At 35.3% G+C, this 13902-nt stretch overlaps 1 protein-coding gene across 2 annotated transcripts; it reads right to left on the reverse strand.

Moving 5' to 3' along the window:
* Positions 1–446: 446 nt before the first annotated feature.
* On the reverse strand, positions 447–10894 carry LOC104241969 (GDT1-like protein 4). Of its 2 annotated transcripts, XR_714851.2 has the most exons (14): positions 10747–10894; positions 10556–10624; positions 8545–8604; positions 8391–8438; positions 7479–7564; positions 7325–7361; positions 7201–7248; positions 5486–5554; positions 5355–5399; positions 5217–5278; positions 4869–4941; positions 4674–4781; positions 1197–1251; positions 447–844 (listed from the first exon to the last, which is right to left on the reverse strand). XR_714851.2 is itself a non-coding variant. In XM_009796942.2 (13 exons), the coding sequence occupies exons 1-12, from the start codon at positions 10768–10770 to the stop codon at positions 4713–4715; spliced, it is 690 nt and encodes a 229-aa protein (XP_009795244.1). In that variant the 5' UTR covers positions 10771–10894; the 3' UTR covers positions 933–1251; positions 4674–4712. The 2 variants fall into 2 exon arrangements, 1 of the variants encoding a protein (XP_009795244.1); XM_009796942.2 differs by lacking the exon at positions 447–844 and having other exon boundaries at positions 933–1251.
* Between the last annotated feature and the right edge of the window lie 3008 nt (positions 10895–13902).

The raw sequence follows: 13902 nt of genomic DNA on the forward strand, positions 1-13902 counted from the left end.
AAAAACTTCAGCAAAAGATGCTAGAGTTATTTAGTTCATTTGTAAAAACTTCAACACTAAATAAGCTGAAGTTTTGTCCTGGATTCATTAGTTTTCAAAAACTTCAGCAGAAGATGCTAAAGTTATTTAGTTCATTTGTAAAATCTTCAGCACTAAATAAGCTGAAGTTTTGTCCTGGATTCATTAGTTTTGTCATAAAGCTTTTTCAAAAACTTTAGCAAAAGATACTGAAGTTATTTAGTTCATTTGTAAAAGCTTCAACACTAAGCTGGAGTTTTTGTCCTACTAGTATTCAAAGCTTTAGTATAATAGTTCAACTTGCATCAATAAAGCTGCAATCAGCTTGTTGTTTGATATTCCATTCTTGGATCAATCTGAATTCATTGCAAATATAATAAATACAGACAATGAATTATAAATAGATGAAGAAAAGTTTTAAAACGCTGTTTCAACAAAAATGGCAGTCACTATGAGCAAATCAGCAGTAAAATATACTACAAATTACAAAAAATAAAGAGTAGAAAAAAAAGGAGGAAGAAAAAAAGCGCACATGTAGCAGGAAGGAGGCGCCTGAAGTTGTAAAAATTAGGGTATAGGTTAAATAATTTTAAAAATATGGGTATAGGTTAAATGGGGGCGACCAAATAGGACGCCCTGTGCAATTTTTACTCAAAATTATGGTCTGCTTGGCCCAAACATCCGCTTTAACTAGACAAGTAAAAACAAGGAATAAGCTTAATATATGATCCACATCACATAGATAATTTGGCTAAACTGCCGAGGAAATGACCAGAGAATCCCTTTTTCTTTCATTCATCACCTCATATTGCCACTTTATAAGGTCCTGCATTTGAAATATCCCTTCCTTAATGAGTGTATATTGATACCCCAATTAGAACCCAAACAATGAAAACAAAAAATATGCACAGAAATTGAAGAACCACAACCATAAAAGATGGTGTAATACTGTCCACTGTCCATCCAAAGGGCAAAAGTCAAGTACTATATAAGCAAGTGCCTGAAGATTTCATTGTAAATAGCACGTTGTCTACATATTGAGGTTTCACTGAAAGGGAGTTAAAAATAGTGGTTGGCCTGCATTGTGCCAGATCCGGAGCTTTAATCTAAATTAACGAAATTAATATCTAACCGCATTAGCATTCCCCGACTTGTTTGCTTTTACATAATTGTTGTACCTTCTTATTAAGGACTTCACCAAATGAAATATGCAGCCAGATAATCCTTCATTTCCTGCATGAAAGCAATGTTTCAGTGTCAAACTCGTCATCATCAAACACAGGCAAATTTTTCCAAAATGAGTCAGCTGCTTATTGTTCTACGTGAGTGTGATGACCCAAGAGGTTATCACTTGTTTTAAAATGAAATTCTGCGTTCCGAGGCTTTAAAAACCTCTTTTAGTAGCACCTCGATTTGCGTGCGAATCCGAGTGTGTAGCCGGAAAGCTTATATGTGAAAATCTATGAAACAAATGATAAATTTTGACTATAAAATGAATTGATTTGACTTCGGTCAACGTTTTGGGTAAATGGACCCGAACCCGTGATTTGACGGTCCCGGAGGGTCCGTAGGAAAATATGGGACTTGGACGTATGCCCGGAATCGAATTCCGAGGTCTCAAGCCCAAGAAATGAATTTTTAAAGAAAATTGTTTTCTGAAATTGTTTAAAGGATTTTGAAATGAATTTTGATTGGAACATATTGGTATCGGGCCCATATTTTCGTTCCGGCGCCCGGTACAGGTCTTATATATGGTTTAAGAGAATTCTGTGAAATTTAGTAAGAAACGGAATCCGTTTGACGTGATTTGGACCTTAACTGCAAAATTTGATGTTTTAAGAAATTTGAAATAATTCTTTGATTTTGAGGTTTAATTCGAAGTTAATGATGTTATTTTGGCGATTTGATCGCACAGATAAGTTCATATGATGTTTTTGAGTTAGTACGTATGTTTTGTTTGGAGCCCCGAGGGCTCGGGTGAGTTTCGGATGTGTTTCGAAAGGTTTTAAACTCTTAAAAAGTTGCAGGTTTTCAGTTGCTGGTATTCTGGTATGTTCTTCCTCGCGTTCACGGGAGGACCCTCGCGAACGCGATGAGTCAATTGTGCTGAAGAAAATTCCTTTTACGCGAACGCGAGACCCAGGCCGCGAACGCGAAGCTTGGGGGGGGGGGTCTACCCTTCACGAACGCGGGCCTGGTATCGCGAACGCGAAGGCTTGTGGCATGGTCAGGGGGAAGGGAAACTTATACCTACGCGAACGCGACCTCCTGGACAAGAACGCGACCTCCTGGACGCGAACGCGAAGGTTCGAGGAGTTACTTTTCCGCGAACGCGAGCCGTCTTCCGCGAACGCGAAGGTCTATCAGACCTAAATCATCGCGAACGCGATGAGCTTGTCGCGAACGCGATGACCAAATACGCCCAGTTATTTTAATAGTCCAGAAACAGAATGCATTATGGGATTTAACACATTTTTCACAAACTTCTTCTTCTCCACACCTCTTGGGCGATTTTTGAAGAACTTCACCATAACCTCTTGGGTAAGTAATCTTTGACTTATTTTCTTCCATTTTTATCAACAACCACTAGATTTCTAGGCCTAAAACATGTGATCAAGGGTAGAAAATTAGGGATTTGGGTAGAGTTAGGGCTTTTTGATTATTTGGGAATTGGACCTTATTTTGGGGTCGGATTTCAAAACAAATTATATATTCCGGCTCGTGGGTGAATGGGTGATCGGGTGTTCCGAACCTCGTGGTTTGACCAAGAGGGCCCGGGGTCGATTTTTGAATTTTTGGGAAGAATGATTAGAAAGCTATAATTAAGTATTGGAATTAGATTGTTTAGCATTTATTGATGTTATGAAGTCGATTATGAATAGATACGATTGATTTGGAGCCAAATTCGAAAGGGAAAGCGGTGTTTGAGGCTTGAGTTGGCCGTGGAAGTTCGAGGTAAGTGTTTGGTCCAACCTTAGCTTGAGGGATTAGGAGTTGTGTCCTATTTGCTATTTGTTTCTTGTTGAATACGACGTATAGGCATGGTGACGAGTATCTATACGTTGGTGTCAAGCATGACCGTGAGTCTTATATTGTGATTTTCATGATTTCGTTGTGTTATTCATGCCTTTGGTGAAGATTTCTATTTGCTGTGTAAAGTTGTGGAAAGAATTATGACTTATGAACATTGAAGAGCGTTGGCTCCAGTTGTATAACGAATTGTGAAAGTATAAGTGATAATTGAAACTCTAGAGCATTGGCTCGAGTTGTGAAGGGAATTATGAAGTAAAAGTGAGAAAGAGAAGAGATCATTATGTTGCCCCTTGCCGGACTATTGTTGAGTTGTGGTTCCCTTGCATTGTGTTCTTAATTGATATTACGAATGCTTAGGTTGATGATTCTTTGTGTTGGGTAGGGATTATGGTTATAGCTGAGGTAGTTAAGTGTCGGAACAAGTTTGGTTATAGCGGAGGTAGTTAAGTATTGTAACAAGTTTGGTTATAACTGAGGTAGTTGGATGTTGTAGCAAGTTTGGTTATAGTTGTTTCTCCCTTGCCGGGACGTGATTACTTATGCTGTCGAATCCCTTGTCGGGATAGTGTAGACCTTATTGATCCCTTGTCGGGACTCTTGTTATGATTGTTGTTACTATTATATGTGGATCGGGTTGCACGCTGCAACAATATTATATGTGGATCGGGTTGCACGCCGCAACAATATTATATATGGATCGGGTTGTACGCCACAATAATATTATATGTGGATCGGGTTGCGCGCTGCAATAATATTATATGTGGATCGGGTTGCACGCCGCAACAGTGTCGTTATATATATTGGGATCGGGTTGTGCGCCACAACAGTGTTGTTATATATATTGGGATCGGGTTGTGCGCCGCAACAATTATTGATACAAGTGTGTTTAGTTTGGATATTAGTTTCTTTTGTTTGCTGTGAATCCTAAGCTGCCCCTAGACTGTTACTCTGGATTTACTATTAATACTGGTATACCCCCGCAGCATGTTTCCCCCTCCCATCTTTACTTGCTTATACCTGCTTTACTTTCCGCTATATATTATATATCTGCACAGGTTTATTTGGTAGTCTGGTCCTAGCCTCGTCACTACTTCGCCGAGGTTAGGCTAGGCACTTACCAGCACATGGGGTCGGTTGTGCTGATACTACACTCTGCACTCTTTTGTGCAGACCCAAGTATTGTAGACTTCGGACCGCGGTGAGATTGCTAAATGTTATTTCTTCGTAATTGTTAAAGAGAATAAAATTGGTAAAAAGGTAGATAGTTCAATCACGACTCCCGAGGGTGGGAAATCCGGGTCGTGACAGTGAGCATAAAGTACTTTATCGCGCGTCTTTCTTTTAACAATGGTAGAGAGCAGTCTTGTATCTTATCCAGCAAAAGTGATATAGCATTTACTTGGGTATTGTAACATTAATATCAATGTGTCTCATGTATAGCATAAAGGAACGACAAGAGGGGGTTGCTCTGATGGTCAGCACCCTCCCACCTACAACCTCAAGGTTGTGGGTTCGAGTCACCAAAGGAACAATAGCTCCAACAAAAGGGGATCAAAAGGAAATCAAAAGCATAAAGGAGCTAGTAAAGATTAAAAAGCATAAAGGAGCTAGTAAAGACTAACCAGAGAACAGGGTAACTATCCATAAGGTAAACACCATGATTACTCGACTGTTGAAAGGAAGGACTGAATTCCGAAAACAATGAAAAGAGATCCACCCGCAAGTGCCACCTACATCACGCAACAACTTTGTTCTCATGAAAATGGACAAATGGAACATAAGGGTAAAATTGAGCAGGAGTAAACTAAATCACTTACTATTCTTTCAGATATTGAAGTTGCAAGGCCTTTCCCTCCTAAGACAGCAGCTGTAGTACATAAAGCTTGTCCCCTGAGAAAGGTCAACTACATCACAAAACTGTGCATCTGACCAATTTTCGACCTCAATTATGTCCTTAATGTGTTGAGAGAGCTACAACTGATGTGTTTCTCTTTTACAATTTTTTTTTCTTTTGACAAATATAAATACTAATTAGCAGAGAGATTTATTGGCATCTTTTTCTGACTTCAGGAGCGACATAGGAGCCGCGAAGCAATATCAGAATGACATTTATAGCTGGGAACATAAGAAGATAACACAAGGCTTTATGTTAAGGAGTAACCTACAAGATTCCGCCAAGAACAACTCCTAGTGGATTCTCATCCGCAGCCAAACCAATGGTAGCAAGCTGAGAAATTGTTACACAACATTAGGAGCTACCTCAGCAGATTAAACGCTACTTTACATGATGTGTAGTAGCATACCTGGCTCTTGTCACCCCATTCACCAAAGAAGGTAATTGAAAAAGCCTGCAAAATTAGAGCAATATATGTTATTGATTATTAATGGTGACCTTCAAAAGAAAAATTCTGGTAGCTATTACACAGAGATTAACCTTCAGAAAGATGGGTGAGAAGAATTGAGTGAGAAGAGGCCGCCTCTGCTTCTTTAACTCGTCAGAATCCTAGCAAAACATAACATTGTTAAAGCTATTAAGAACGATAATTGTCCCTTGTACATTTTGCAGCAAGCTTACAACTGTTCTAATCAGAACTAGGAAATTCGAAAAATAAGAATCTGATAGCAGACAGCCCGGAGATAGAAATACGTCTTTGATAAGCTGAGATCTTCGCTTAAGACATATTTATTGATCTAATTCTTGAATATGGGACTTGTATATGGACAGTTCTCAGATATTCAACAAATTAGCAGATCAAATGGAGCTGACTTAAGAAACTAATAAGCGAATTAAGCTCTCCAGAGACCAGCCTCTACTTGCTTAGAGCATGGTTTGTAAGTAACAAAAAAGCAAAATGGAACAATCTCTGAGAGTGTCGGAGCACTGGCAGTGTCAACCTTAAGTTGAGCATGTTTCCCGTATATAGTATAATATGACTCAGGTGAGAAATGTAGAGGAACATAATACATGCAAAAGAAAGCCTCAAAGGGAAGAATATATTCTCAAAAATTGGAAACAAGGAAAAGAAGTAACCAAAACCAAATAGGCAGTGAGTACATAAACACGATCCTTCATCCAAACTGAAATCTGTAAAATAGTGACTAAATAAGGAGGACTATTAAGAGGTAGTACGTGACACAAAGGTCTAGAAATTGGCACCCAGGATGGACAAATTAGAGCAAGTTGGAGAATGTAAGCTTGGTCTCTTTAAAAAACGAAAGAAAGAAAAAGAGCTAACTTGCGCTCTTTTTGAGTTAACATAAATTATCAGCATGGAATGAAGCTGGCAAATGGTGTTGAATGTTTTTTTTCTTGGCAGAAAATTCAGAAGCAATGGTGTTTGTATACATTCATCAACGAAGGAAGGTAACCTTGTATACGTGTTTTTGCTTTTTATAAAGTTTTTCTCTTTTTTCTGTTTGTTGATCTCAATAAGGTATTTTGTTCAAGATTTCTGGGAAATGCTAAAAACAACTATTCTTGTTGTCAGCCAATAAGATTTATCAGTGTACTTATTGAAGAGGAAGAAAAACAAAAGAACTGCCATCTCAAACAGAGAGATGCTAGAGGAACAACATTCATAACTGAAAAAGAAATCTTGATCACTGTAACCACTCAGTATGCATAAGGCAATAAGATACTTACTCTCTCCGTTTGACTGGGTACGGAGATTAAGGAAAAAAGAAATATTCTTGACACATGAGGTTTAAAACAAGCCAAAGGTATTTGTGTGGCTATAAATCATCTCATCAAAGATAAAATGAGAAGTTTAAAATTAAATTATTTCTAGTTATAGAAAGGTGTCATTCTCTTTGGGGCAGAGAAAATGTGCCAGATAAAATGGGACAGAGGGAGCATAAGTTGCTGCTACAAGACTTGGAGGAAGAGGTTGGTACTTTTCTTCTCTTAAACAGATTTGTTATTTTCATCGATCCTTTTTTTTTTTTTGCCCTATGTCCAGGGGAGGCAGGAAGAAGGAGGCTGTTGGACATAGATATTGTTAATTTACTTCTCTTAACAGATTTGCCCTTTTTATCATTTTTAGGCCCTATGTCCAGAGGAGGCAGGATCTGGGTAGTTGGAGAAATCCAAAATTATTTTTAAAAAAAGAAAAAAAGATATGCAATGTACACTATGAGCAGGAATGCTACCTTATTCTTCTCCTTGGTTGCTCCACCATTAGCTTTTATATCCGCATCCTACTTGCACCATAAAAGTTAAAATAAGAAAAGCTAAAATTCATGTATGGCAAGAGGTGATTTGAAAAACACAGACCAGCTCTGCTTCAACTTCAGCCAGTTCCTCAGATTCCCTGTGGATGAAATTAGAATTAGACTAATGGAAAAGCAATTGAAGCATAGAAGGGATACAGAGATTAGAGATTTACAGAAGTAGTATAATCAGAAGCAAGCAGGAACCAAATGATTACCCATCATGGAATGCATCCCACAAAGACCATACTCCAAATCCCAAGAACAACAATGTTGTAATATGATGGGTCCATTTGCGGGAGACCTGTGGGGAGTATATATAAACGTTATTCGTGCAAATAAAACAAATACAATTTAGAGCAGATTACATAGTGCTTGATACCTAAGCACGTGAAATTGAATTGGAAATATTATGATAGGCTAATCATAATGATAGTGAACTTGAATAAACTAGAAATAACTGTTCCTCATCTGATTTACTCCAACTGCACCCCATACACATCTAATCCATGACAAGAACCGCTATTTATGAGAAACCAATATAGATAACGGATGCACAAGATGACTTACTACCGGTGTGACCTATAGGTCACGGGTTCAAGCCGTGGAAGCAGTCATTAATGCTTGCATTAGGGTAAGCTGTCTACACTATACCTCTTGGGGTGCGGCCCTTCCTCGTATCTTTTGCCTTTAAGATGACTTACTACAAGTTTTAAAATGATACAGCTTCATTATAATATACAGCACATGCTATTTTATTATAGGTGCAAACAGCCTATCACAATAAGCAAATATTTAGCAAGTGGAGTTTGTCGATGGCAAAAAAAAAAAAAAGATAACTTTTAAAGTTGCTCAGAACTGATCACTAGCTAACAGTGAGGCACAGACCTTGAGATTAAGCACACAGCAATGTCTTTGTTATTGGACATAACGTCTCAATTACCGGAACAAACTAGGATGTCTAACCATTTCATATAAGAATGGGGGAAATGTATATTTCCAGTTATGGTTATGACTTTACATCAAATAAAATAGACAAAAAAAAAAATACAAAATCAGAACACTCACTCAAAAAAAAAAAATTAAGATTAGAACGTTGTTACTCAAAATTGCAACTAAATGGAACTCACCAAATTGGGAGCAGCCCAACCAACAACAGCAGACAGAATGGTCATTACCTAGAGCGACCAACAATTTTCAGGAAATTGTTATTGCCCACAATATAAAGAAGAGAATGTCAAATAGATGGAACAAATACTGATAGAAGGGTGCAAAAAGTCTTACAATTAAAGCTCCAAGGCACCCTGACAAGACGAGTCTCCTTGGGTGACGCATTGCCAAGATCTTGAAATTTAAATTTGTCAAAACAATAAGGTAAATATTAGAGAATATTCTGAATAACCTGACTAAAAAAAGAGAACATTCTGAATAACAGAAACAACAAAGGTGCTGAAAATGAGGACATGAGAATAAATGAGAACATCACAAAAACCTTTTAGTTAACAAAGAAGCAGCTAAAGAGTTAGATGTCAAAAATAGTTTCCAAAAAAAGGTAATAATCTGAAAGTTCACCCATATGGAACTCAACCTATTGCAAGAAAAGTGTTGGACCGCAAGTTAAGTCTCACAATTAATAGCACTAATTTGTTATAGAGTCTTTCTATTAAAAGATATAGAAGCAATGCAAGTGGGCTATACATACTGAAAGTGTGATACTATGGGTTTCATCAGTACTGGTAGAGGTTTTAATTTCTAATTAATTTTTTTGATAGGTTGGTTTAATTCTACATAATAATTTTTGGTTTATTTTTGCATAGGTCAAGTAGGCAATGATATGGTCTTCTCTCTAAGGTAAACACTGGTTTTGGCGAGAACCTATACTAATTAATGAAGTCCACAGCAAGCTAAAGAGTAAGACATTTTGGTATTCAACAATCACATAGAATTGAATGAAGGGAAAAACTAAGTAGGAATGAAAGAGTAGCTTCCGCTGACATAAGAAAGCAATGAACTAGGCAGACTTTTTAGGAGGGTGTGATGGACAGGGAGGAGGCAAATAAAGAAGAATATCTTCTTCCTTTTTGCATTTGTTCTTCTGAAGTGGAACTACTTTTTCCAGTAAATAATTATTAGTGACAAACTATTAAAAACTGGGAGAAGAGTAACACAGAAGATTAGAATTTATCCTCAGTCCACTGTATTGTTCATGATTCTAGTGCCATCAACTCTAAGAATCTAAGATTCCCAAATACAAGTAAAGATAACAAGGAGTACTTGCTAATTCAGAAACAAGTTCAAAAAGAATGAATGAAAGGGTAGATAACTTAAAATTGCAGAAAGTGATTTTATAGTTCTGAACAACCTCCACCTCCCCCCCCCCCAATATATAAGAATTAAACAAGAGTAGATTAAACAAGAAAAAAAATACGAAACAAAGAAATCAACAGGAGCTACTCATAGAAGAGCATAAAAAGCTCTAACTTTACGAAATGTTAACAATTCACTTGAATATTAGGTGAGCCGAGCAGTTGAAGCAACTTATTACTAACTTCGAAATCTCAGAATCCAAAAAAGCAGCAGCTCAATCAAGCTTTCTAATTAGTTTGTGCTTAAATATTATCGTGGTCCCAAAAAAAGCTTTACTTTCTGGCAAATAAGAACTCCATGATTTACTTACAAATAAAACAAAATAAGAACCCCATGATTCGCCTTGCATAGATCAAAACCTCAAACTGTTTTACTCAGCTAACTCAATCTTTCTTTTTTTTTATGATGGGACCAAAGCTTGACTATTCTGCTGCTACCTCCGACAAACACAAGTACCACGTAAGTCCATTTAAGTTCACTTTTGAGCTCCCAGCTTCCATTCACAATCCAATACATTTTCAAATACACATATCAATCAATTAATCCTCAATCTCAAACTAGTTGAATCAGCAATTATGAATCCTTTATTAACAGTAGCGGACATAGCTTAGTAGCTAACATTATTTTTGACATGAAACATGAATATATATGTGAAAAAACATTAAAATTTTAATACATATTATTTTCTGAACCCGTTATTTTAAAAGTACAAGAAATTACCAATCAAGTTCAAATCATGGATCCGTCCTAATATATATCCACTCCATTCGACCAAATTTTATTCAAAGTACTTATAATTTATTAGTCTTTTATGACAAATTATAATTCACTAGCGCAACTTTGGAATAAATTACAGCTAACAGTCAAAACCAAACAGAACTCCATAGAATTAATTAATTAATTGCAATTAAATCTACAATAAACTCACCGCAGCGGCGAAGAACGTCTTGTCTCCGATCTCAGACAGTACTGTCATCGCCAAAGACTTCGTAAAACCCTGGTCAAAATAAAATAAAAAATAAAAAAAAAACACAAAAAAGAAACAAAATCAAATTGATTTAATCAAAAGCTTATATCTAAATGCAAATATACAAAGGCGAAAGGAGAAGAACTAATTACCTGCGCCACTGAAAGAGTACTCATCTTCTCAATTGCTCCTCGAAGTAAAGCTTGAGAGAGCAATTTGTGTGTGTGTGTTGCGAGTATATATTATGGTGGAGAGGAGAGTGAAGAGGGGAGATCGAGTTGTTTAGCTCTGTGAGTTGACAAATGCCGTGTACGACAGTGTACGTTTATGTGAAAGGCAAGGCGCGTGGTATTGGTGTTTTTGAGAAAGGGGTTTTGAAGGGATGTGTGACACTGACACGCGAGATAAATCCATTTGATTGGGTGAAGCCGAAAAGATGAAGTTTCCACGCGCGAATAAATCACGTGAAATTATCTACTCGCTTTGTGTCCTATTTTATGTGAGGTTATTTAACTAGGCACAAAATTTAAGGAAAAAATACTTTTAAAATTATAATTTAAAATGAGCCATTGACATTAGTTTCTAAAGACACTTATTTTAGAGAACTGAGATGTCCGACTAAAATTTTTAGAAAAAAATTAGTGCTTTTGAGCAATGAAAAAAATATTTTTTCTTTAAAATTACTTTTGAAAAGCGTTGCCGAGTATGAATCATTACTTTAATATTAACAAAGTGTCTCAAATTAAGGGCCCGTTAAGCCATAAAAAAATTACCTTCTTTGAATTTTTTCTTACTTTTTTTTTTCAAATCAGTGTTTGGCCATGAAATTCTCAATTTTTACTTAAAATAAATTTTGAAATTTTCGAAAATTTGAAAAAAAATCCAAAAAACTATTTTTTAAACTTTTTATTTTTGATCACTCGTAAAAATTCAAAAACATCGTAAAATTGTATTCATGTCCAAACACAACTCTGATTTTCAAATATCATTTTCATTTATTTATTTTTTTGAATTTTTTCCGAAATTTTACAATTCTTATGTCCAAACCCCCACTAATAGTCAAACACAAAATTTGAAAAGTGTTATGATAAAAATCAAAATATGTTGGATGTCTACTCTTCCTCCATGATCTTTCTCTCAAATGGTTAATGACATATTCAATGACATATTTTCTATGTTCAATGACATATTCCATGACATATTTTCTTCACTTTTCATGCCTATATAAAGGCCTTGTAATAGATAGGAAAATACACACAATTGAAAAAGAAAATTTCTTCCTTTCTCTCTATCTCTTTCTTGTTCATGTTTTACTAAATTGTCTTTATTTCTTGTTCATGTTTTACTAAATTGCTTTTATTTCATAACACGTTATCAGCACGAGTCTCTAACCAATTGTATATATATATATCTACAAAAAATTTCCTACATCCGGAAAGATTACAATTAGAAGCTATACATATCATCATATGGTTAAATGTAAAGAGAAATTACATATGGTAAGTAATGAAATGTAAGAAGGTATGATTATCTTATACTTGTCATTCCTCTAAAATCCCATATGCACACAACTTCATACTACACCTATATTACATAAGCACATATTAATATTACATCTTTTATATCGCATGAATGGAATAAAATTTTCGAAGTTCTATATGTGAAAATCATAGTAGCAGTTAATTGTTGATATGATGCATGTCATGGTAACCAAGGATATTTTATATAAATTGTCTTATGCATATTTGTGTGTTAACTATCTTCAATCTGTCCTGCCGCTTTTAACATTTTCTTTTACTTGGATGAATTTTTTTTCCTTTTGGATTTTTACACTTGCATATAGTACAAAAAAAAGAATAAAAAAATGGTCATACTGATTAAAAGCATAAATCACCTTGAAGAAAACAAAAAATACTTCACATCTTTATTTAGGTTGATTAATTACTTCTTTGAAATTTGGAAAACAAACCAGCTATTGAGAAAGTATACTTCATAATTTATGGTCGTATCATTTGAAAGCAAACAATGATTAGTATGACTACTAGAAGAGGTATTTTTGAGTATCCATGACCTACTTGATGCTTGCTACTGACTTACCATTTTTAAGTATTTTATATGAATGATGCACAAGTTACAACTGGTAAGTTATTACCTATAATGTCATTTTTCAGGTAATATAAATACTGAATTTATGTATTAGTATTATATGTGTGTTGTTACCTATATGGTGTACTTTTGATAAATTTATTCACTAATTGCTTGGTTGAATTGAGTGAAGGAAAGTCATGGCGTTAAATCAAATCCAATAGGTAGGATATACCCCGAAAAACAACAATATTTTTTAGAGAGACTCAATAAATATTATGACAATGATTTTATGATCCTTTTAAACTCTAATAGAATTTAGAAGAAATATTCTGACTACAAACGGTTGTATTTCATATAGATGCTACAAATAATTAATAAAGCTTTACGCTGATTTGAGATTTATACACTTATTTAAGAAAGCAAATTTGATTTGCTAAGTTGCAAATTAGTTGTGTATAACTTTTTTGGCATGTGATTGAAATTAAGGCTTGAGAATTAATCTCAATATTGTTTAGCCTATTATGCCATTAATTGAGGAATAGACATCGGGATCAAGTCCTGATGCTCCATAATGATAAGAGTTGGGTTTGAGCCCCAATTTATTATGGCCTACCTTGCCTTTATATTGGTAAGACATTGAGTTTGAGTCTCAATGTACCATATTGATGATATAATGATGATTAAAGAAAAATAATATATTTTTCATGAAAAGGCATGAAAATTGTCCCACTTGATTTGCTCCATTCTTGAAGTGAATGTGATAACAATGCATAATAAGTTTCAATGAACACAAGTGGTTGAACAATGAACGTGGGCGTTCCAAATATCAAAATAATAATAATCATCACTATGATTATAAAAGGAGAACAATAAGGGTTCTCAAAATAGTCCTTCAAAATGTGAAAGCAATGCTTACCATCAAATTGGTATGAAAATAATAAAGCACGTCGCTGATTATGATCCATTTCTTGAAGAGAATATGACTTATGATAAGCATTGAGAATGCAAACTCATTCCTAAAGTTGAATGTGGCAATATGTGATAAAACCAATGAATAAAGACATGCAATTCATGATTATATGAATACCACAAAACTCACCTCTAAGGGAGGTTTGAGTAAAATAAAGAGAATAAATATTATTGTGTGGTTACATGAATATGTCATTGGTCGCGTACATGTGATATGCCAAATATTATTTTGGCATGCCTTATAAAAGTTA

Source organism: Nicotiana sylvestris, chromosome 10 (genome assembly GCF_000393655.2).
Source record: "Nicotiana sylvestris chromosome 10, ASM39365v2, whole genome shotgun sequence".
Classification (NCBI taxonomy): domain Eukaryota; kingdom Viridiplantae; phylum Streptophyta; class Magnoliopsida; order Solanales; family Solanaceae; genus Nicotiana; species Nicotiana sylvestris.

Coding starts and splice junctions, on each gene's coding strand:
- LOC104241969 (XM_009796942.2), bottom strand. CDS start 10,770: ATGAGTACTCTTTCAGTGGCGCAG. Junction 8,605..10,555: donor AGACGTTCTTCGCCGCTGCG/GTGAGTTTATTG, acceptor TTAAATTTCAAG/ATCTTGGCAATGCGTCACCC. Junction 5,279..5,354: donor AATGGGGTGACAAGAGCCAG/GTATGCTACTAC, acceptor ACAATTTCTCAG/CTTGCTACCATTGGTTTGGC.